A 25,687-nucleotide genomic window follows, 5' to 3' on the forward strand; every position below is an offset into this window, starting at 1 on the left:
ATATATATATATATATATATATATATATATATATATATATATATATATATATACACACATATATATATATATACTTATATATATATATACATATGTATGTATGTATATATATATATATATATTATACTGCTTCATTTTTGGGTCATGAAAAAATTTAAAGTACCATGGAGTTTTATCTGCTGCGCTGACCCCTATTTTATTAGTAGATTTTTTTTTTTTTGAGTTTTAACCACTTTTAGGGGTTGCTCAAGTGCCCTAATGGTCTAATTTTAGACTTATTTACCCTTTTTTAAGCTTATTTTCAACACGTTTGAGCGGGTTCTAAAACTCAAAATAATTCTATTTTTTTTCTTTCCAGAGTTTCTTCTAAGTTAATAGAAAAAAAAAAAAATGCATGGTAATTTAATTTGCTTAAAATATTTTGTCTAAACCTAACTAAAAAATTGCATAGTTATGCGGATTTTTACCAATTTTTACGCTTCGCATTTACTTTAATACTTTAGCGTACTTGCTTAAACACGTTATGCGAATTACTTTTTAGCAAAGACGATATTTAATTTTCATTTAAAAACGCGGGAAATAATTATTGATAACTTTCATGATACACTTACTTCATATGCTTATTAGAGCTATTTACTACAGTTTTATTCATGTCGGGAAAAAGTAAGAAAAAAGTAAATTTTTTGGTTGGGGAATCCAGGTCATCCTTACCAAAAGACAAATTTTCTACAGAGCAAGAGGTTTTGCAATACTTCTTGCATTTAAAGGAGAAGCATCCAAAACAAAAAGAAAGTAGAATTATCCACTGTCCGTTGACAAAACACTTTGAAATCAGATGCCATAATGAAAAGTCTTTATGCTGCACTCTTTCAAAGTTAATTGCACCTTGGTTGAAGGGTGGATTTCAGATTTTGCAATTACAAACAATTAGGTAGGTACCAGACTGTATTTGTTTTTGTTTTATTTGTATATTATTAGAGGAAAACAATTAATATAACAAATATCTGCTGTTAAATAAATTAATTAACAGAAATAGATGTGTTGTAAAATGTTCAGAACCTACAAATCACATTTTTTAGTAAAAAGATAGAGAAGCTGATCCTAACTTGGAAACTGTTAAAAAAAAACAAATCAAGACAAACTTTATCAGAAATTGAAAAAAGGAGGAAATTTTTAACTCAGATGAAAAGGATCTTTTGGATTGCACCTGAGCTTGATACTCTGGTTGCAATCATTAAAGCTGATAAGAAAAGAAGTTGTCGAGACAAGACTGAAGATATTGCTTTTTTATTAGACCAATTAGGAGATAGAAAAACAAGAATAGGTGGATTAGACACAAGGTACATTTCCTCTGTTAACAGGAGTTTATCCAAGTTTGAAATGAGATCAAGTTTGAATGAAACCATGTCAGAGAGTGAATTCAGCTCAAATGGATCCGATAAAAATGAAGATAATGATGATTTCCCGTATCCAGATCCAGAGTTAAAGAAGAAAGTCAAAAAACCAGATACTGTTCTACTTCCAAAAGATATTCTCAAGAGAACTGCTGATACTGCTGTTGGGGAAGGATTAAGTCATAGGCAGCATACTGCCATGGTTAATAGTATAATTGCTAAATCAGGTGGAAATATAGATGAATTTAAATGTTCAACCTCTACAGCATTAAGAGCAGCAGATAAAGTCATTTATGATGAATTAAAGAGGATCAAGGACCATTTGAGAAATTTCAGAAATAATAATAAGAACATTTTAGTTCAACTCCATTTTGATGGAAAAGTATGTCATGAATATACTGATGGGAAAAAATCAGAAAAAGATCGATTAGCAATATTAATAAACGGTAACATGGAAACGCACCTGTTGGGAATTCCAGCTATTTCTTCCGGAACTGGCGAAAATCAAAAAAATGCGATCAGAGATATCTTGAATTGCTTTGACCTTACAAACAGTATACAAGCTGTTACATTTGATACAACCAGAATCAACACTGGAAACAAAAATGGAGCTGTTTCTTTACTGGTAAATGAAGTTTTTCAGCGACCAGTTTTATCTATTGCATGCCGACATCATATAAACGAGCTACACATAACACATTTCTGGAAAAATTATCCAAGTAGTGCTACTTCTGGACCAGATAATATGCTGTTTAAAATATTAAAATCAACATGGAATGATCTTGATGTAGAGAACCAGGTAGGGTTTTACAAAATTGGTTAACATTTTTGTAAAATATTATTGTACCCTAGTATTTCTTCAATTTTGAGCTCTTTGATTTTTTTTTGACATTTTAAATAAAAAGGTGTTGAGAAGATTGACTATTTCAGATGAAACATGGCTTGGTCATCAAAAGCATGAAAGCATAACGTTCTGCAGAAATATTATCACCCATGGGTCTCTGAAAAAGGTAGCCCGATGACTAGATGTTTTAATATGTAGTTATGTTTACAATATGTACTATGAAGTAGTAATATATCCTAGATTTTTCTTGTTTAATTCTATTATTCTTTATAAGACAAAAGTATACATACCTATGTTTATTGCATTATACCAATATACTTCTGGTTTAATTTTTAGGATGGGGCTACAAGGAAGGACTACATTGAGCTGACAGAGCTTACACTTATGGTGCTTTCTGAGGAAAAGTACAAGTTTCGTACACCCGGAGCAATTCATCATGCCCGTTTTATGGCAAAAGGTAGAGAGTTTTAGGTTTATGATAGGAAAAAGTCCAAAGTTAAAAATTATAGCTTCATAGCAAAAAAAAATGAATTTGTTATACATGATCAAATATTTAGCTTTTCAAAAAAAATAAAAATGTATATTTTTATAGGTATCTACTACCTAAAGCTCCAGCTTATGATGGATGCAATACCCAGTCTGACAAATCGACTGAAAAATGAAATTACTGAAGTGGCAACTTTTGTGGCTGTTTTCTATACTACCTGGTTTCTCAAAGCTGAACTATCTGCTGTGGCTCCTCGTCAGGTAGGTACCAAGTTAACAAGTATGATATATATATATATATATATATATATATATATATATATATATATATATATATATATATATATATATATATATATATATATGTATATATATATATATATTTATATATATATATATATACATATATATATATATATATATATATATATATATATATATATATATATATATATACATATATATACATATATATATATATATATATATATATATATATATATATATATATATATATATATATATATATATATATATATATATATATATATATATATATATATATAAGGATTCTATTATAAATAAAAAGTTTTGATTAAAAGTTTCTAAAATATAAATTTTTTTAAGGTAAGCTAGTTACTTAACAATTTTTTGTTTATCCAGGATATGAGAGCTCTTTGGCAAATGAATAGGTTTAAGGAGTACAATTTGATTGGGGCAGAATCAGTCATTGAATCAATCAAACGGCACACATGGTTTCTGGACCCTTACCTTGTTGTTCTTGCCTTAGCTGATGAAAACTGTGAAGAAAGAGGTGAAATTGCTCAAAAATTATACAGCTTTGAATTTCGTAGCTTAGATAAATATTCGTTAGCCCGAATAAAAGCTAACATGGAGGTCCTCAATTCTTTAGACTTCAGTGGACCGAAGCCACCAAGCTTAGTTGAATTGGTCACAGAAAATTCGTGGCTTTTGTTCCTTATGATAGGGCAGAGTAAAAGTGACTGTCAATGGATGAAAACCCCGCCAGAGTATTGGACTTGTAACGATTTCTACTTAAAATTTAAAGATGCTATTTTTAATCTTGCAGTTGTTAATGATTGCTCTGAAAGAACTGTTAAACTCATAAAGGACAACATTGATATTGCCAGAAAGGAAGAAAAAAGACAAGATTCACTTTTATTCATGCACAATTACAAAAGGAAGTATGTAGGAAAAAGAAAAACCTCCAAGAAAAACAAAAAAACAATATAAAAATATTGCATAATATTTGTAAAAAATAACACTATTATTAAGAAATATATAAAATCAAATCGCTAGACGTTTTATGACTTTACATATCAACAAAGTTATTACGTTGCGTAAAAATTGGAAAAAATTGCACTAAATTTGGGATTTTATAAATAGATTTGCATGAAATATTTCAGATAAATAAAAATACCATGCATTTTTATTTGTTTTTTCTAACTTAGAAGAAACTCTGGAGAGAAAAAAAATTTAATTATTTTGAGTTTTAGAACTTGCTCAAATATGCCAAAAATAGGCTTAAAAAGGTCTAAATTCAGGCAATTGGGGCACTTGAGCAACCCCTAAAAATGGTCAAAATTGAAAAAAAAAAAAATTCTATTAATAAAATAGGGGTCTGCGCAGCAGATAAGACTCCATGGTACTTTAAATTTTTTCATGACCCCAAAATGAAGCAGTCTAATATATATATATATATATATATATATATATATATATATATATATATATATATATATATATATATATATATATATATATATATATATATATATATATATATATATATATATATATACTTATACACACACACTCCCTTAATAAAAGGAGGGGTGGGTAATTTTATTACAGATCTTATAAAAAGTGGTGGTGGTGGTGGGAGGAGGGGGGAGGAGGTAATAAAAGGAGGGGAAAGGAAGTTGTTTTTTTTTTGCTCAGTTTGAGAAAACTTTTGGTCTGATACCATGTTACAATATAAGTATTTTTTATAAATATAATTTCAATTTATAAATCCAAACTAATAATATTTACAAAACACGTATAAAACTATTTAATTCTAGTGTGGCTTGCGGTCAAATCCAAATTTTTAAATAGCTGCTTTATCGTAATTTTAATAGGATTTAATATGCTAATATAAGTTTTATACTTTGAAGAGAAATAAACCTAAAGCTTATTTTTGACAAATCGAGATTTACTATTTTTAAAGCCTGAAAGGTTTATATGGTAGTAAGCAACTGTGGTTGAAGTTTGACCGGGGCAATAGCCAGAGCTGGGTTTGTGACCAGGGCTGCATACACACTTATACATCCTGAAGTATTTATTTTTTTATTCAAAATTCATGTTATTTTTTGTATATTTATATACATATATATCATATTATATATGTATATATATATATGTATATATATATATATATATTTTATATATATATGTTGTTTAATACAACATTTTTTCCTAATTGTTAAAGATTATGTTTCCTTTTCTTGTCTTTATAGAGTCACACCACACATCCATATGATCATCTTCACTTTCGGCAAGTACTACAACATATAAATACTAAAGTTTATATAAATATGTAAGGATATTGTATACAGCATCTAAATAAATAGCAAACATATGTTTATATCTATATTATGTATGTGTAAAGTACAACTTTTTATGGGTCTGAATTCTTTAATTCTTGCTAGAATAGGGCAGAGTTATTTGGAAAGAACTTTTTCTCTAACTTGACTCTTGAATCTAATGGTCATATTCTTCCTGTCATACCAATTAAACAGATTAACCCATTGTTAAACATCCAAATCACTCTGACTTCCAATGTTAAAGTTAATTTACAATTAAATGCTTCTACAGCTTGTGCTTCAAAAAAGATTTACATCATAGTTTTACAAAAGTGCTCTCCAGAACTCTCTTCAATTTATGCTAAACTATTAAAAAGTGCTAAATAAGAGGTTCCAATTTTAAAAAACTCTAGAAAACAATTTGACCTCTTTAACTATCCTACGATTAGTCTTCACTCTGTTGTTATGTTTTTATTATTTATTTCTTTATATAAAATTTGTGAGATTATTAAATCAATTCTTTTTAACTGCAGTATTAAAGTCATTCTTGAAGGCCTACACTCTTCTTCATTTAGAGTAACTTAAGGGTAGCACAAGGTTCTATCTTTGCTCCTGTATTGTTACTTATCTACAATAACGATCTTCATGAAAATTTACATCTAAAGTGACTCTATTTGTTGAGGACTCAACTTTATACCTTTGTGTTGACAAAAAGTCTTCACTTTTTGATTGCTTAGAACAAGCAGCCAATTTTAAATCTGATATCTCTTCTGTAACAGCCTAAGGCTTGCAGTGGCTTGTGGATTTTAAGTCTAGATTTAAAATCCACAGTATTTGTTAGACAGCAAAAATCATTCATTTGCTGCAAACAATAATGCAATATTGTTGGCATAACTTTATTGACAATAAAAAACCTCTTACTCTCAAAGTCTAAAAGCACATTGCAAACATAATTAGACCTGCTTTATCTCCCAAGCTTGAGCCATTCTCCCATTGTTGTAAGGTAGCATTTCTGTCTTTTTTTTTCCAATATCATGGTCAATGTTCGAACAAGCTATTATCTCTATTACGATAAACCAAAACTCATTCTTGCTTGCTTCTTATTCAACAAGTTGCATCCTTTTCCTGTATCTGTCCCTTCATGCTGTAAAAACTTTTATTAATCCGGTTTTTTTCCTTGCGCATCAAAAAAAACTTATAACTCTTACCCATCTTTATGTTGTTTTTTTTTATACAACCTACAACTTTTTAATTCTTCAGTTAACCATTTCTTAGCTTTTAAACCCTATCCTCTATTTTAAAATAAAAATTGATTGCTTGCAACCTTGTTGGAAGTAAATTAGAATTTAAAAATACATTGATGTATTTTTAAATTCTAATTTACTTCCAAAAAGGAAGTAAATTAGAATTTAAAAATACATTAATGTATTTTTAAATTCTAATTTATAATAGTATTTAATAGTAATAGCGAGTATTTAATTAATAATAAATGTAAGTATAAAATCATATTATATTAAGTATTATCAATTTTTATCTAACCCTGGCTATAAACCCTTGCTAAATTTTTTAATTTTGCCAGGGCCGAAGACAGGGGAGGGTTGGCAAAACGCCTAATTTTTAGCCAGGGGGGGGAGGTCCCAGTTACTTACTATTAAATGGTGGGATAAAGTCACCCGGTGCGTTTGGGTGACTAAGGCCAACCCAATTAAATGGGCTATAAAACATAAATTTATAAAATTAAGGTTTTAAAAAAAATTTTGTGTCAAAGCTAACATAAATAAAATTAAAATTAATTTAGTTCATATTTAAGTAAAACACCTTTACTAGGTACTGCTACTAGGTTTTGTTACTAGGTACTGTTACGTTATAAATTAGTTAGAGTAAATAACTAATAAATTTCTCATAATTTGCCAAAAAAATTAACCAGCATACCTTAGGTACTGAATATAAACCATTTTGAAACTAAAAAGTCAGCTTAAGCCAGTCACTCCTTTTATGGTACATATACATATATATATTTTAATTTTAGCTTGGGTCAAACTCGCCCATTTTATGGTACATATATATATACTTAACACCCCCCCCTTTCTACTACACACACACATTCTCACATACACACACACATAAAAGTGATGGGGTCCTCCCTCATTTTTATTAGATTAAAAAATAAAATAGCAACATTGGTAGAACATACTGAACAGTATGTAGTGACCGGGGCCCTGTCCCCAGCTAAAAATGAGACTTTTTGCAAAACTGGCCCCGGCAAAATTATAAGATTTAGCAGGGGTTGATAGCCGGGTCTAGAAAAAAAATTATAATACTTTATATATTATCATTTTATGCTTATATTTACTATTTATTAAATACTGGCATATATTTGTATATTTTCAAATTCTAATTTACTTTCAACAAGATTGCAAGCAACCACTATTAAGCGATAACTTTAAAAAAGAGAATAAGTAAAAATACTAGGAAATGATTAACTGAAAAGTTATGAAAAATTGACAGCACTTATTTAGCACTTTTTAAAAGTTTAGCAAAAATTGAAGAGAGTTCTGGAGAACTTTTTTTAAGACTGATAGAAATCTATTCTAAAGCACAAACTGTAAAAGTGCTTAATTGAAAATTAACTTAGGCATTGAAAGCCAAAGTGATTTTGATGTTTAACAATGGGTTAATCTGTTTAACTGGCAGGAAGGGTATGGCCATTAGATTCATGAGTCAAATTAGAGTAAGATTTCTTTACAAATAACTCTGGTTTATTGAGGGGAGAAGTAAAAAGACAAGACCCATTAAAGATTAAATGTTAGGCTTACTTTAGTTAATGACATTGAAGACTAACCAAAAGTTGCTAGAACCTAACATCTGATGTAAGATACAAGATTTAGTAAACTGAAAATAACAGAGCTTAACATCAGACAGGACCTTTTTACCTTTTTTTTTTTTTGCTCCTTAGAATAATAAAAGGACATTTGTTCTTAAGAGAAATGTTCTTGTAAAAAAGACGAAAGAAATGATTTATAAAAAGACTGCTCAAGATGAAAAATGTGGAGTAAAATGAGACTTGACTTTTGATAATTGATAGAATAAAAGCTTCAAAACTTAGGAATAAAAGCTTCAAAACTTAGGAATAAAAGCTTCAAAACTTTTAGTTCAGAAGGAATCAAAGCTTACGAGATGTGCTTTATGCATACATATTATGGATATAAGCATTCATGTTTGCTATTTATATAGATGCTGGCATACAACATCCTTTCATATTTATATAAACTTTATTATTTATATGGTGTAGAATTTGCTGAAAGAGAGGATGATCAGATGAAATATTAACCCCGTTCACTTACTAGCAGTATGTTGACAAAAATCTTTTATTGTAGTTATTTCTGTGATACACTTTTAATAAAAATCATTGCATTGCAATCGTCTGGGTAATTCTGTTGTAAAAATATAGCTGATTCAATTAGATCATCTTCTGATAATTATATTAAGAAAAAATTAGTTATACTAAAATTTTATTACTAGCGTACAATTAAAAATTTAAGTATAACTAATTTTTTCATTCAAATGGTTTTTAAGTTGATGCTCTCATTCAATCTTTTTTTTCAAATTATTTTGTAATAAAAAGTGAGAGAAAAAAACTTGGTTTAATAAATCAAATTGTATTTCTTTAAGTATGTGGTTATGTTATTTTTTTTGGAAAAAAATTTCTTTGAACGAAAGTAAAATAATTTATTAGTTAATTTTTCAAAAGAATTTAATTTGGGGTTCATGTTTGCAATAATCACTGGTTTAATGTTTGCAATAAAGTTTCTACTTTTGAAACTATTTTCAAAAAACAGAAAATAATTAACTAGAAAACCTAAAATAATTATTCATTATAATAATTATATAATAATTAACTAAAAACTCTATTCAAAATGTTTACAATTTAATTAAAACTTCTTTCCTCCCTTGCACTATGTTCTAAATCTGATATTGTTACTCAAGCTAGATCTACTCTTAACTTGAATGCTCCTCATTATGCCACTTGGTATTACAGACAGCAGTATTACGCTGCAATTAAATTTATAATTATTGGAGTTTCAATTTGTTTAAATTTTATGATTTTTTTTTTTAATTTCAAATTTAAATCACAAAATCATTAATAAAAAATAAGAGAATTTTAGTAGACTAAAATTCTATTGTTTAACTCTTACTGTTTTTAGATTTTTTTTTTTTTTAAAACAAAACCTAAAAACAACTTTCATATTTATAGAAATATTTAATCTAGATATCGCTTTAAATAAAATGAAAACATAAGAAAATAGTATTGCGTTTTTCATTTTTTATTCAAAATTACTAGTTAAAATAATTTTTAGGTAAAAGCTTATTATGCAACAACAACATCTAAGATATAAATAAATACATTTGTATGGCTAACTTTTGTGAGTTTTTGAGTATATTAAGTAAATTAATTAGTTGAGTAACTTAACTGTAGTAATTTAACTGGTTGTTTTGATTTAGTTAATAGGTAAACTTACTGTGATGTACTTTTATCCATTAAGTAAATTAAACTAAAAAAACTTCAAAATATTTAAAGATTTCAAGTAATTTAAATTCAAAAGCGCTTTATGTTGAATAAAAATCTTAGCACAGGAGAGCAAGTTCAGGAGAGCAATGAAGTTTAGGATCATGTATGAGGAAAAATAAACTTTTTCTCAACTACAGTCAACTGCGGTAGTGGTGTAGTGGTAAAGCGCTTGCTTCATAAGTGAGAGGTTCAGAGTTTGATTCCCACCACGCCCCTGGTAGTACCGTGCTCAACTTGTTTCTCTGCGCAGCGGCCTTGTTCGTCAAGGTTTGTATTTCGGAGTTATAGAGTTGAAAGAGGGTTATAACCAAAAATTATAACCACAACCTCCTTATCTGTAGTGGGCTTCTCGGCCTTGGCGAGGTGAATTAAAAAGCAAAAAAAAGAAAACTCCCGATAACTCAAACCTCTAAGGGACCAAAGAAATGGTTTAACTTATTGAGTATTTGACTAAAGCAAATTCCTGTTAAGTTGAGCTTTGGCTGATATGAGATATTAGTTGGGGTAAAGCTACAGTTAAGTGGTCTAAAAGAATTTTTTTTGCTTGCTGCGCTCTCGCCAGTAGAAACTTTATAAACATAAAGAATATTTATTGGCTTGAGTACTTACACTGACTATCTTATAGCCTGCTGCTACAAGGGATTATACTGCTGCATCGACTAAGGGTTCAGCATGGGGCAGCAATCTTTTTTCTTTTATTATTCCAAAAAGTATTAGCAATGTTTAAAAAGCGCAACAAGTGTAAAAATAAAATTATTTCAGGCTTGTTTTGTACACGTAGAAGTTAACATTGAAAAAGTTTAACAACACAATGACTTTCATATTATTTGGTAATAAAATTGTATTTAAAAGCAAGCAATCGCTTTTTAAGAATTTTATTTAAACTCAAAGATAATTGCTTTATTTATTAATTAAAGTTATTTCATTATGATTGTTGCTGTGATGTTGTTATTTCTTTGTAATATTTGTATTGATAGACATTTACCTTACCTTCATGTTGGTGTCTATTGTTAAAAATGATTAGTAGATAGTTTCATTACTGTAACTCATTGCTTTTAATCATTCACTGAAAGACAAGACAACTCTTTTTTCCATATATACCATTAGTTTATATCTCAATTTGATTTTTTATCTTTAGCGCAATATGAATTATTTTATAAAGCTAACATGAAATAACGATATTTAACAAATAATACTACGATATCACAGCAGCTTATCTCTATCAGGTACATTGATTTCCAATTTTTATACGTGATGTTGTTTATTTTTGTATTTACTTATTCGTTACATTTTTTATTTCAGGTTTATCATATCTATTTATGCGATATAGTAAAAAATATTGGAAATTTTTGTGAATTTTTAAAAAATATATATTTATTTCTATATAAACTCTTTATTTTGTAATAAACAATCAGTATTGTATTTGCTGAAAACAATAGTTTGAAATACATTTGTCATTTTAATGATATATTTTTGATGAAAAAAAAAACAACTAATTAACCAAGCAACCTAAAAAAGACGTCTTTTAAACATTCAAAAGACGTCCAAAACATTCTAAAGACGTCCAAAATATTCGAAAGACTTCCAAAACATTCGAAAGACGTTCAAAGCGCTCAAAAGACGTTCAAAAAATGTTTACAATATTTTAATGTCCTGTGCCCGCTGAGTACCCAGTGGGCACCGGACCTAAAAAAGGTCTTATGAACGGGACCTAAAAAAAGTCTTTTGAACATTTAAAACATTCAAAAGACGTCTTTTTTGAAAGATGTTCAAAACGCTTTAAAGACATTTAAAAGACATATTTCGTACATCCTGTGCCAACTGGGTAGTATAATTTTTAAGATATGAATAACCTTTGATCATTAAATCGCGCATCAAATATTTAACAGCATAATATCAATATAAAAATATAATATAAAACAATATATTTAATGCTGTAAGAATGTTTCCATATATAAATTTTTTTATTTTTTTTTATTAACAAAGCATATTAAAAAAGTCTATTAAAGGATAGTATTTTGTTGAGTACTTAATTGTTAAAATATTTATTTTTATTACATTTTGGCAAGACTGTAACTGTTAGAAAAAATATATGAAAAAAAAATAGAATTTCAATAAAGTTTGTCAACAGTAAAAAAAAACAAATTATATTCCTTTGAAAAAATACAAGGGCAGAGAGCCATTTTATTTTTGCAGCTCGGGCTCTACCAAAAAACAGCAGCTCCCCAGCTCCGGCTCGGCTCCACAAGCCTGATTTCAATAATAACAAAAACAAGGATAAATACTTTTAAACATTTCATCTGTAACAAAAAATACATGCTTATATTAATAAAAAAAGTTATATTTTATATCTTTTGATAATTTAAGTAAAATGTATTTATTTTAAATAATCATTAGAAATAAATTATTTTATTTAAAATCCTTCGCATAATATAAATCCTTTAGAAAGGATCAACAATTCAGTTATTCTTAATTAAAACAGTTATTTTCAATGCATAGGCTATATAAAATGTGTATATTATTAACATTTAAATAAGTCTCTACAATCTAAATAGCCTTTCTGAAATGTGTGTATTATTGAAATAAATAAATAGCCACAATCAAGTTGTCACTATATATATATATATATATATATATATATATATATATATATATATATATATATATATATATATATATATATATATATATATATATATATATATATATATATATATATATATATATATATATATATATATATATATATATAACTATATATATAATTAAAATGAAAAAATATAACTTTATAATGGAACTTAAAGTACATTTATATATGTGTATATATATATATATATATATATATATATATATATATATATATATATATATATATATATATATAACTATATATATAATTAAAATGAAAAAATGTAACTTTATAATGGAACTTAAAGTACATTTATATATGTGTATATATATATATATATATATATATATATATATATATATATATATATATATATATATATATATATACATATATAAATATAAATATATATATAACTGATTTTTTGACGAGATTAAATAAAAATAACTTTATGATTTTTACTACTAAAAGTTTTATGCGTTTAGCAATCATCAGGTAAAAAATACATTGTTTTTTTCATTAAAAAATATACTCAATAAACATCGTGGCATTCAAAAACAATTATAAAACTATAACTATTTGCGAGCGTTTGGTTTATTAATCTTTGGGCTCGTGGTTGTCAAGCAAGAACTAGTTTTCGTGACGGCACTTAGAAATAATTTCTGTTTTTTTATTTAATAATTTTTGAGTACCTTTGTATGATATTAAGTTTTTCATGAAGGCAAAGCAAGCATTTTTTTGTTATGTTGCTGAAAGGCGGGGACTTGTTTAATTATTGACCAAGTTAATTTTGGTGTTATTTTGAAGTTTTTTTTTAATCTGCCATATATACTTTGAAAAAGTGGTTGAATTTTTCATCTTTTTATATGTGAACGAGTGTTTGTGGTTAGCCCATCTTTTCTTCCATTCACCTTCTGCTGGATTTTTTAGATTAGTAAAAATTATACAGGTTATTCTAAATACATATAACGAGAAGAATACAGGCAATGAATGGTCATTAAGATTTAAACAAAAACTGTTCATAATCATAGAAGCTAAGTTAGCCGTAAAAGGTAATTCTTAGTTTTATAATTAATCCCTTTAGCAAAAAAATGTATTTAAACTTTATTTCTTTATTTTGTAATTAACCAACTTACTTATCATTTACATGCCATTTTAAAACATTTAAAAAAAACTCAAAAAAAAAATGTTTACTCATTATTGCTCTCAGTTAAATTAATATATGGTAAGATTTTTTTTGATTTTATTAGACGATAGAAAGTAGCAAAAAGAGAAAGCTGCAAGTGAAACAACCATATAAAATATTATAGGGTGCATCTAATTTTGAGATTATTAAAGTTGCTAATGAAGACCTCAATTCTGATTTTGATTTTTGGAGTACCTCCTTTACCAACATACTCTGGTGAAGACCAGTAAAATGGTATAATGGATCTTCTTTAGGAGTACAACCTTGAATCCAAAAAGCAAATAAAGATTTTATCAGAGAAGATATTAAATAGCTTGCAGAACTTGTTATGAGTTACCTTTCTCCATCTTCAGTAAAATTAGGAAAACCCAGAGCAGTTCATCAAGCTAGGTTCTTATCCAAAGCACTGTATTCAAAGCTACAGTTTTTTTCGTACCAACTTGAGTTTATAAATCAAAACAATTAACTCAAGACAAAAATTAGGCTAATAAGTGAATGTACAGTTTGCTTTTATACCAAATGGTATTTGCAGTCTAATAAATCTATTGGAGCACCTTTTCTTGATATAAAAGCAATAGACCAATTGTAACAGTATCAAAAATGTTGTGCTAAACCATATGCTGTTGATGTAGTTTAAAACTCTATACAAACATGGTTGGAACTTAAATTTAAGAATGGTTCCTCTTGCTCTGTTAGATATTGATTTGTCATTTGAGAAATAAATCCTCTATTAAAGACCAGTGCAATAGTGTAACAGACTTTCTTAAGGAGTACAACCTAGAATCAAAAGTAGGAGGAATATGTTTTAATACTACTGGAAGTAGCACTGGATTAAAGAAAAGGTCTTTAATCAAATAGTCAATCTTATAGTGTGGGCAAATATCTTTTAATCAATCTTTTACTTTTACTTATTGCAAACAGACATCATGTATGTGAATTATGAATATTTCGTTTTGTTATTGAGTTTTAAATAAGTATTTAAAAAATCAAAAACTTTTGAAAATCCTGGTTTTAATTACAATCAAACAGAACAAACTTATTTGGTTTATTTGAACATTATTTTTCCCTTGCTCTGTTGGTTGATGAATTTTCAAACTTATGTTTGATAGAATTGGATTAAAGAAACAAAGAATAAAAGATTGGCTTTCGCTTCTACCTGAGTTTTTGGCTACACTCAATCTGTTTTTAAAAGCTTTCAGAATTATACCAAATCATTAACTACAAATTATTTGTAGTTAATGATCATTCACAATGATTCAGTAATTTATATTTATATATATATATATATATATATATATATATATATATATATATATATATATATATATATATATATATATATATGTATATATAATATATATATATACATATATTATAATATATATATTAATAATTTATATGTATATATATTTTTTTTTTTGTAGAAAAAAAGGTGCCAGAACTCACTTTTATTTTTCTTTATATGTCAAAAATGAAACAGAAATTAGAAACTAAATTTGTAAATAAGTTTTATATATAGGTATAGCTGTGGCTAGGCTCCTCCACAAATCCAACATCCAATATATGTTGAGTGACATTGACCAACTAAATCTTATGTTATAACAATGTTGGTTACACTAAGTTCAAAAAATTTTTATATTTAACTTCCCTCCTGAACAAGTGAAATCAGTTGTTTTAAGGATTTCCGATAATTTTTTTAAAAAATGCTCAGGAGTAAGGTTTAAGCGATCCTGTTGAGCTCAAATTTTTAGGGGGTTATTTTTTTAACAGTTACTCACCTTTTTTTTTTAATGTCAAAAATGAAGCAAAAATCAGAAACTAAATTTAGTCAAAAGTTATCTGCGTTAATTTCATTTGCAGAATATCCCATGCAATCTTGATGAAAAATTAGTCCAAGTTTTAATATGGCTGTAATTTTTATTGATTTTTAAAGATATAACTACTACATACCCATGATATAGCTTTTAAATAGCCTAATATATAGTTACTATACCCGCTGGGTACCCACCCCCTACATAGTTTGTAGACAAATGCTACAACATAACATGTTATATACCTATATCATAACCTGTTATATAACTACTACATAGCTAACACCTAAGCATGTAGCTTACATACCTATTTATAAAATATGTGTTACTAATACGATATGTGTTAAACAAATTTAAATAAAGTATCTTACGGTAATTTTAGTGATGTAAAAGCAAAAGTTGCAAAAGCAAAAATTACCTGATTTTTGCAATATTCATTCAAAAGTTGTATATGCTAATTTGACGTCAAAAGATACCAAATAAAGTGCAATGGGGTTTTTCTTTTTAGAATTTACAAATGTTTTTTTTCACTAAAACGACCATAAATCTTTATTAAATTTTTTTTGTTGTTGCTAAAATCACATTCAGATTGATTTTAAGCAAAGTTTATTTTTTACTATTTTTTATGTAACAGTCTTCAAGTTTACCTTGGAAAACCAAAATTTCATTTCTGGACATTGACTGTGGACTCAACCGCTATGTTTTTATTATATAAAAACATAGACTGTATAAAAACATTGACTGTGGACTAACCGCTATGTTTTATTATATAAAAACATAGCGGTTATCTGTCTGTCTGTACAGACAGACAGGTAACTGCTATGTTTGTATATAATAGTATATATATATACAAAGCCATTCCAAGGGAGGGTGTGTGTAGGGGTTGTCCCACCCCCCAAAACTGCCATATGTGCATTTGAGTTAACATATTTGTGCATTTAGCATTTAAATTGGCAAGTTTTAAATTTTAGTTAACCTTTTTTTGGTCTTTAATGAGCAAAATATTAATTTATGTGATTAAAAATATATATTTCATCTTGAAGTATTAAATTTTTAATTTTTGAAAAATAGCGATAAAGAAATGGTAAACAACTTTTTCTTAAACTTCATATTAAATGGAGTATTACAAGACGAATGGAAGCTTTAGTTATTTAGAAAACAGTTTCTTTGATTTTTTTAAAATTGTTATAGTTGTCTTTTTAATCAAATGTTATGATTTGAAGCAAGAAAAGAAGCTAATAATAATAACATATGCTTTTAAAATTAAGTAAATTAATTTTGGTTACCGAGTCTGAGTAATTATTTTGTTGAATAATTACAATAATTAAAGGTTAAAACTATGTAGTGTATCTTTTGAATAATTCTTTTTTTTTGTTTTAATGAAAATTAAAAATTAAAATTTTTTTAATATATTTAAATTTTTTATAAAATAATACTATATATTAGCATATATTTCCAGTATAATTGTGAAGTGTAGTGGAAACCAGAGGGAATACCCCTCTTAAAAGACTTGAAAATATTATTCTTCCTATTTTAGCTTCTTCTATCATCTTTAATGTAGCTTGATGTCTAGCAGATTGTGATCAAAGATTTTCTTTCAAAGCAAAATAAGCTGTTCCTTTCTCTCTTCGCCATAAGAAACTTCATTATTGGACACAATGAAATTCTTTAGATATTTTCATTCTTGGGTCAAATCATTATATTTCAACCAATGGCTTGTGGAGTACCATCTCTGATTTTCCTGATTTTTACATATCATTATCTAAACGATGTAAATAGGTTAAATGTGCAATTTCAGAGTTCCAAGTGCAACGGTTTAGAAATTATAGCCTTACAAACACTCTCAGGTAGCCCCCCTCGGTTCCTCGAATGGTAAAAATAGACAACTTTAAGGCCTTATAACTTTTTTCTAACTTTCAGCAAGTGGCTCATTTTTTCTAGAACTATTTTCTAGATATTTCTGTCTTAAAATTTGTGATTTTCATTAGCTTGTACCATGTTAGAAAAAAACTACAGCCTCCTAAACTTTGGAAAAATTCTGAAAAATGCTAAATTAAGGCAAAATGAAGTTAACTGTAGTATTTTTCTATTCATCAACAAGTCCTTACATGTTAGTTTTCTAATTAGCTACAATGGTCTACAACAAATTGGCAAAATATAAGCAGCTTGTTACATTTTAGAAATCAGTTTTATCTAAAAATATATAGTCCACTTTACTAAAAAGTCCCATTTTCAGCCATTTGGGGATGGCTCGTAAATTTTTCTAACACTTTGTATTGATCTGATATTAACAGCAAATAAGGCCATTAGATCTAACTATATAAAATGTAAACATCACAAACTTGTCATGTTCACAACAAAAATGGCAGCATTTTTTATTAACCCTATTTTTCAATTATCAGGGCTGAATAGTGTTATTGGAAACCAGTGCCCCTCCAACCTGCTTTCTGGCCCATGTGAGGGATGTAACCCACTATCTGTAATTTGTTTTACAAAATTTAATATAATTGCTATAAAAACCATTTCTAGCCCAGCATTGTTGTTTATGTGAAAAGCATAGCTATCTTTTTTACAAAATTCTTGTATTCTCCCTTAATAATGGCATTACATAATAATGTAGTTGAAAACAATTATATATGATAATTCATTTCATCCTTTTTTTAATAAGATAAGAGTAAAATCCTCTAGTGTTTTTGAGCTCAGGGTCATGTAACATGGCAATAATGTCACTAACTGGATACCAATGGATATCTGTGGTTGTTGGATACTTGAAATAATTACCTGCTTTTTGTAAACAGCTAATACAAACTGTGTCACCTTTAAGATCAGTTATCTTTCCAGGAAAAAATTCACCAAAATAATTCACTAATACCCAATCATTAATATTGATATCAGTATTCATTGATTTTTGTGTATTAATGCAAGTATCTTCCAGCATGTGAAAAGAGTCAAATGTACTGCTCATTGATGTTACATAAGCTTTTAAACAGCATGATTGAGGTGAGAAATAATGGTATGAGCGAGTACCTTTGATGGCAGGAACATTCTCAAATCGTTTAGCAAGCACTTCATGTGTAATAGCAGCTGTTTCGGTTTCAGAAATGTAGATAAATCTGAAAAAGAGTTAACATAAATCATAATTCTATTTCCAAATATGTATTTAGTAAGGTCTTGTTTTAAGGAATCCTTTTCTATACTATTTGATTTTTTATAACTAAACATTCATACGTTATTTTTATTATTTTTGTTTAAATGCCTATTATGATATAGGATACTAGACATCAATTATTTGAAAAAATATCATAACCTAAATGTACATACACTTTGACAATAGCATGATATATACCTGATGTTTTTAATTTTTTCTTTAGCAACTAAGAACATGTCCCTCGGTGTCAAAATTTGATTGCCAATTGGCCTTTGAAGGGATAGGTTATGAATAACTCTTTTCACTGTACCACCTATTCCATCACATGCACTTTCTCCATGTGCAGTCCCAAAAAAATGCCAGTCAGCTTTTAGTCCATAGTCTTTTTCATGAAAACACAGGTTTTTCTAATTAAACCTAAAATACAATAAGAAAAAAACCTATTCAGTTAAAGATTATCAATTTTGTATCCAATTTCAAAAACATCATTTCAAGGGCTGAAAATAGTTTGTCTAGAATAGGTAATTGTTATCAAAATTTTTTAAAAATATTGTGATATGAAAATTTAACCTATTTTTATACTGGCTGCTTGCACCATCAGTGAAATAATTGATCTTCTGAACTTGTGGATATTCCTCTTTCAGAATTGGTATGATTTTGGAAACATAACTGAAAACTGCCTCAGTATTGTGAATTAGATTGTCAGATATAACACAGTAACATTTGCTTTCTGGTGATTGGTTTCCATTTAAAGATTGCACATATATGACAAATGGATGGAGAGTTGCTTGATTTTTGGAAAAATAGGATGACTGAACTTCATCTTGTATAATAAATGAAAAATTTTCAGCAAAATCCATTTGCATAATACATTCATTTGGCTTCATGTTTTCTTTGAGCTGGTTTAAAAAGAATGTCTGTGATTTGCTGACATAATGATGTTTTGTGAGGTTATATAACTTGTCTGTTAACTCTTCTAGAAACTCATCAGGACTTTTAACTATAGTTTCCAAGGAGCATCTATCAGTCTTCAACCATTGCTTATAAGTTATTTCATTTGCTGAATCCCCTAACAGTTCATTTAACTTTTTTTCAATTCTCTTTTTTCCAGGACACTTCTCACACTCATGAAACATACATGGTTTATTTTCTATTGAACATACAGCTAAGGCCATCAGATCTTTTGACTTTATTTCATTTTTTAATGATTTAACCATAAGATTTGGATTTTGATGGTCAATACAAACACAGACTGTGTGCGTGCCAGATTTTCCTGCAACAATACAATGTTGTGGCCTTAAAAGAGCAAATGATGTCAGTCCCACCTTTACTACACCATTAGATTTTGATTCTTCTAACCATTTCTGGTGAAGTTCTGAAAGATTGCATAGTATGAGTCGTTTCTGAATGTGCTGTCTACCATCAACTGTCTTTATGCTAATGTAATCCTTTGCTCCTGGCAATAACCTGCTGTTACTACCATCCTCATAAAAGTTGACAATTTGATTTACAACTTCAGTAGTCAATTTTTTAGGATTTCTTATGTCTGTTGATCTCTCACCAAGGATTCCTTTAACATTCCGCAAAGCTCTAGCTTGCTTCACCATATATTGTGTTGTTTTAAATTCATTTATTGTTTCCTGAATAGTCCAATGGACTGGAGCTAAAGTGAGCAATTTTATTTTTTGTGAAATATTGATCTCATTACGAAACTTTTGTTTAAGCTGTTCTACAATAAAATCTAAAGAGGAACTTTTGAGCATACTAATTTGAAGCTCATCTCGTTCAGATGCATTCAATGATTCATTTAGCAACTTAACTTTCTTTTTTATTTTATTGTCTATTTGTAGCATACTCATGCTGGATGATCTTTTAATAGGAGACACACCAAATTTAACAAGACAAGGATTTATAGTATCAATTTGTGTGACAGAGTTATCAGGTGATATGTAATCTGGATCATGTCTCTTGTCAACTTCTTCAACATTCTTGATTTTTCTTACACAACAAAAACATATTTTTTTCCCCAGGAGTTAAATTAGAGTCAAGTTGATTATGCTCCAGAGTGACAGTTGTCAGGTTTCCTTTAACAACCTTTGAATGAATTGAGAACGGGTCACAACATGATTTATGGTATGTTGAATAGTAATTAATAAATTGTAACCTATGGTGAGTGCAAATTGTATGCAAATGAATATTTCTTATTCCAGTTCTTAAGGTCAGCAGGAATTTATCTTCATTTACTATTTCTGAAATTTCAGACTGACTGCAGTATGTATTTTTATGACAATCTAACTTTAGTTCAATACCAATAGAACAAGTATTCATGTTTATCTAATAAATTTGATTAAGATGAAATATTATTGAACCTTCTTATGTATAATTTTCTATGAAGTTATATAGGAGAAGTAAGCTCAATAATGATTTGATTACATACATATATATATATATATATATATATATATATATATATATATATATATATATATATATATATATATATATATAATTAGTAAAAAACACTTATCTAACTTTTATCTTCGACTTGAAGTTTCACCATTGCTGGATCATCAGGAAGAGTTCTTCCGGATGATCCTGATTCTTCCTGAACTCTTCCTGATGATCCAGCAATGGTGAAACTTCAAGTCGAAGATAAAAGTTAGATAAGTGTTTTTTTACTAATTAATTATTGCTCTGTTCTTTAAGAACATTGAGCACTCTATTTGTAAAATACACTAACATAATTTACATATATATATATATATATATATATATATATATATATATATATATATATATATATATATATATATATATATATATATATATATATATATATATATGTATATATACATATATATATATATATATATATATATATATATGTATGTATGTATGTATGTATGTATGTAAATATGTATACATACATACATACATACATACATACATACATACATACATACATACATACATACATACATACATACATACATACATACATACATACATACATTCATACATACATACATACATACATACATACATACATACATACATACATACATGCATACATACATACATACATACATACATACATACATACATACATACATACATACATACATACATACATACATACATACATACATACATACATACATACATACATACATGCATACATACATACATACATACATACATACATACATACATACATACATACATACATACATACATACATACATACATACATACATACATACATACATAAGATCCAACAATTAAAAACACATACAAATAATGTAATGAAAAAAATGGAAACAAACTGCAATAGCAAAGTTTGTTGAACAGAAAAATATCAAGGTAAGTTATTTTGAGTTATAAATGCTTATATATTAACATTTGCAAAAGGGATATAGAATATAGAATCATTGCATTTTTAGATAAATAGTTAAAATTAACTAATAAAATTGAAACTCATAATTTGTTAAAAAACTTATTTAAACAAAACATTAAATCAATATTGTAATGGCTTGATTAGTCTTGTTATACTTCATATTGCCAGTAATGTATGAACCCACTGTCCTACTATTGCCTTGAATTATTAGCAATTCAATCAACTATAAAAAAATCATCTTAATAAAGATTAAATCGCAATTTTATGATTAACTAAATTTTTTTTTGAGTGTCACCTTTTAAAAATAATGCAGGCTCTATATAGTTATTACCCCTTTAGTTGTGCTCCTATCTGGTATAAAGTCCAGATCAGGGAGAAAGTAACCAACCATATCTCTTTTTTTTTAAGAAATGACTTATGATAGGCTACATCCCTCACATGGGCCAGAAAGCAGGTTGGAGGGGCACTGGTTTCCAATAACACTATTCAGCCCTGATAATTGAAAAATAGGGTTAATAAAAAATGCTGCCATTTTTGTTGTGAACATGACAAGTTTGTGATGTTTACATTTTATATAGTTAGATCTAATGGCCTTATTTGCTGTTAATATCAGATCAATACAAAGTGTTAGAAAAATTTACGAGCCATCCCCAAATGGCTGAAAATGGGACTTTTTAGTAAAGTGGACTATATATTTTTAGATAAAACTGATTTCTAAAATGTAACAAGCTGCTTATATTTTGCCAATTTGTTGTAGACCATTGTAGCTAATTAGAAAACTAACATGTAAGGACTTGTTGATGAATAGAAAAATACTACAGTTAACTTCATTTTGCCTTAATTTAGCATTTTTCAGAATTTTTCCAAAGTTTAGGAGGCTGTAGTTTTTTTCTAACATGATACAAGCTAATGAAAATCACAAATTTTAAGACAAAAATATCTAGAAAATAGTTCTAGAAAAAATGAGCCACTTGCTGAAAGTTAGAAAAAAGTTATAAGGCCTTAAAGTTGTCTATTTTTACCATTCGAGGAACCGAGGGGGGCTACCTGAGAGTGTTTGTAAGGCTATAATTTCTAAACCTTTGCACTTGGAACTCTTTTAATTTTTCAAAAGCAGAGTCTCTCTTTTTTTGAAACAAAAATATTTTTTTCCTTAAACATCGACTTTGTAAGTCATAACCGATGTAATTGTCTGTATAAGGTAAATTTGCATTGTACTGATGATTTTTTTTTTGTTTCTTTTGCATTTGATTTGAAAAACAAGCTGGTGATTTTTTTTCACATTTGAATTGAGTTGTTTAATTAATATTTTTATACTACTTTTTAAATATACTGATTAATTTACAACTTTGAATTTAAGACGCCGATAACCGAAAAATTTACTAATGATATAATAAGAATCAACGAAATTAAGAAAATACTTTTAATAAGAAAATAACATGAATTCTCATTAAAATTTAGTTTTTACTAACCGCAAGCAAACAGATTTGGTCGAAAAAAAGACATATTTTGAACGTTCAAAAGACGTTCTTTTTTATATAATTGGGAAAACCCAAATTATGTTTGAGAACATTAAAAGATTAAGTTTTGTTTTTGTAATAATAAAATGGATGTAAAACTCTATTAAAAATTGTTCAAACTATTATGTTATAATCGTGTTGTTTTAATTTTGTTTTTATGATTATTTGATGATTATGATGTTATTGTTTTGGTGTTGTTAGTTATGGTAATAGTGTGTTTTTTTAAATCTATTACTAATTTTTTTAGTAGTTGAAAGTAACTATGATTTACTATTTGTTTTAAAAAACAGGTATTAAGATGGATAATAAAAAAATATACATTGCGTCTAATATAAGCAACAAAATTTTTCATAGAATCTTATATTGCATTTAGTAATTTGGCTAGAGACAATTTATACAATTGATACATCAATAAATAATGAAACTCACATATATGGGAATCAATTACTAAACTGCTTTGATTAATGTACTGATTTCTGCTTCTTGGTATAAAACGTTTTGATAAATTATGTTTATAACCAGGAACTTGCTTCATTATTACAAATCCTTCAAATGCCATATCTTTCCAATCATTAAATACAGCGGTTCCTTTTAATCTAAAAAAATGTATTGAGATATTTCTATTTGTTTGCATGATGTTTATTTTTCCTGTTTATTATTTAATTGTTTCTTTTGTTTAAACTTCATTTGTATATGCTTTCCAGTAAACTTGTATTATACTTATAGTAAAACCAGTATAAATTTGGTGATTTCAGCTTTTCTATTTACACTGGGAAATAAACTGTAATGAAACAGATATAGACTTTTAGTGATAAAAACAGTAATGAAACAGTTTCTGAAATAAAATTTAGTTCATCATTTTATAAATTTCCTTCTGTTTAAATATATTTCTGCTGTTCTGATTCCATGGCAAAGAATTTGACAAAGTTTATTTTGCCAAAGCAAAAAAAAAAAATTTATATATAAATGACACTGTAAGACTATTAAACTTATGAATATACATTTAGGTGAGGAAATTCTTCATAAATTAATTTAAAAAAAGCATAAAAAACTGAATTGCAGTTTTGGTTTGGATTAATTAAAAAAAAAAAAAACTATTTGGCAAACCTTCAATAAGTCTAATCCAAAGCCTAATCAAAAGGTCACTATTCTTGAAATAGCAAAAGGTTTTAGATAAGTAAATTTAGTTAGGCTGCCAGATTTTGATACAACTTCAGCAAAACAGGAATATGACAAAAAACATGCACAAAAAATAATTTAAAAAGTTTAAAACCTATTGTTGCTAGTTGCATGTAGACATTATGTCATTGAGCATTACATAGTTTTCTTTCTGGACAAAAATTTTTTAACTAATATGAAAAATAAATGTATTAATGTTGACACTAACATTAACGCTTGTAACATAAATAAAGTTTAATATGGTAAAGGTTTATACTATGTAAAATTGTATCTTTTAATGAATAAAACCCTTTATCTAACTGACAAAAATATTGAAGAAATTACTGATATGGCATTGTTTATATTGTACTGCCATACTATGTTTTTTGCCTCTTATATATTGTGTTATATGATAATGTGTTCATAATGCTACATAATGTGTTTATATGTGTAGGCTAAGGTTATATGTGTTATATAAGGTTATATGTGTACTGTTTGTATGTGTCTATATTATGGTGTTTTCATGTTTTCAAAGTAGTAACCTTGCCAGCTTAACAATGTACTTATAGCAGAGGAGTGACAAGGCAGCGTTTAGTGTCAAGCAATCATTTAGAGCTAGGTTGTGGTGGGTAGCTTTTTTTTGAAAACACATAATAATGTCTGTTAATATTTATCGTTAAGTATTATGTACTTAAAAAATATCTTATGCTGTATGTTTTATATTTGTGTGTTGTATTTGTAGTGTTATTTTTGTTTTGTTTTGAGTTAATAAACAGCTTGACTTACCTTCCTATTGAATTACCTACGTGCCTATTGTTAAAAAAAAAAAAAGGTAGCAACAATTTCTGAAACTTTTAAGTAAGGAATGTATTTTTATGTAAGTCATATGATCATCACGATCACTCGGCTACTGGTAACATGTAATCCAGTGCAAGGTGTTTTATGCCCTGCTGTCTCGT

At 27.5% G+C, this 25,687-nt stretch overlaps 3 protein-coding genes across 3 annotated transcripts in view; 2 read left to right on the forward strand and 1 right to left on the reverse strand.

Moving 5' to 3' along the window:
• LOC101239070 (uncharacterized) overlaps nt 1-25,687 on the reverse strand; it is a 154,593-nt gene that overhangs the window by 81,655 nt on the left and 47,251 nt on the right. Inside the window, exon 7 of the mRNA XM_065803678.1 lies at nt 24,000-24,166. Coding sequence (XP_065659750.1) covers nt 24,000-24,166 — 167 coding nt within the window. The remainder of the gene's footprint in view (nt 1-23,999; nt 24,167-25,687) is intronic.
• On the forward strand, nt 235-2,292 carry LOC136083819 (uncharacterized). The gene is made up of 2 exons (XM_065803676.1): nt 235-931; nt 1,080-2,292. The coding sequence occupies exons 1-2, from the start codon at nt 651-653 to the stop codon at nt 2,215-2,217; spliced, it is 1,419 nt and encodes a 472-aa protein (XP_065659748.1). The 5' UTR covers nt 235-650; the 3' UTR covers nt 2,218-2,292.
• Nucleotides 2,300-4,023, forward strand: LOC136083820 (uncharacterized). Its single transcript, XM_065803677.1, has 4 exons — nt 2,300-2,404; nt 2,575-2,695; nt 2,831-2,985; nt 3,388-4,023. Exons 2-4 carry the CDS (start codon nt 2,623-2,625, stop codon nt 3,976-3,978), a joined length of 819 nt encoding a protein of 272 aa, XP_065659749.1. The 5' UTR covers nt 2,300-2,404; nt 2,575-2,622; the 3' UTR covers nt 3,979-4,023.

The sequence above is a fragment of the Hydra vulgaris genome, chromosome 08 (genome assembly GCF_038396675.1).
Source record: "Hydra vulgaris chromosome 08, alternate assembly HydraT2T_AEP".
Lineage (NCBI taxonomy): Eukaryota > Metazoa > Cnidaria > Hydrozoa > Anthoathecata > Hydridae > Hydra > Hydra vulgaris.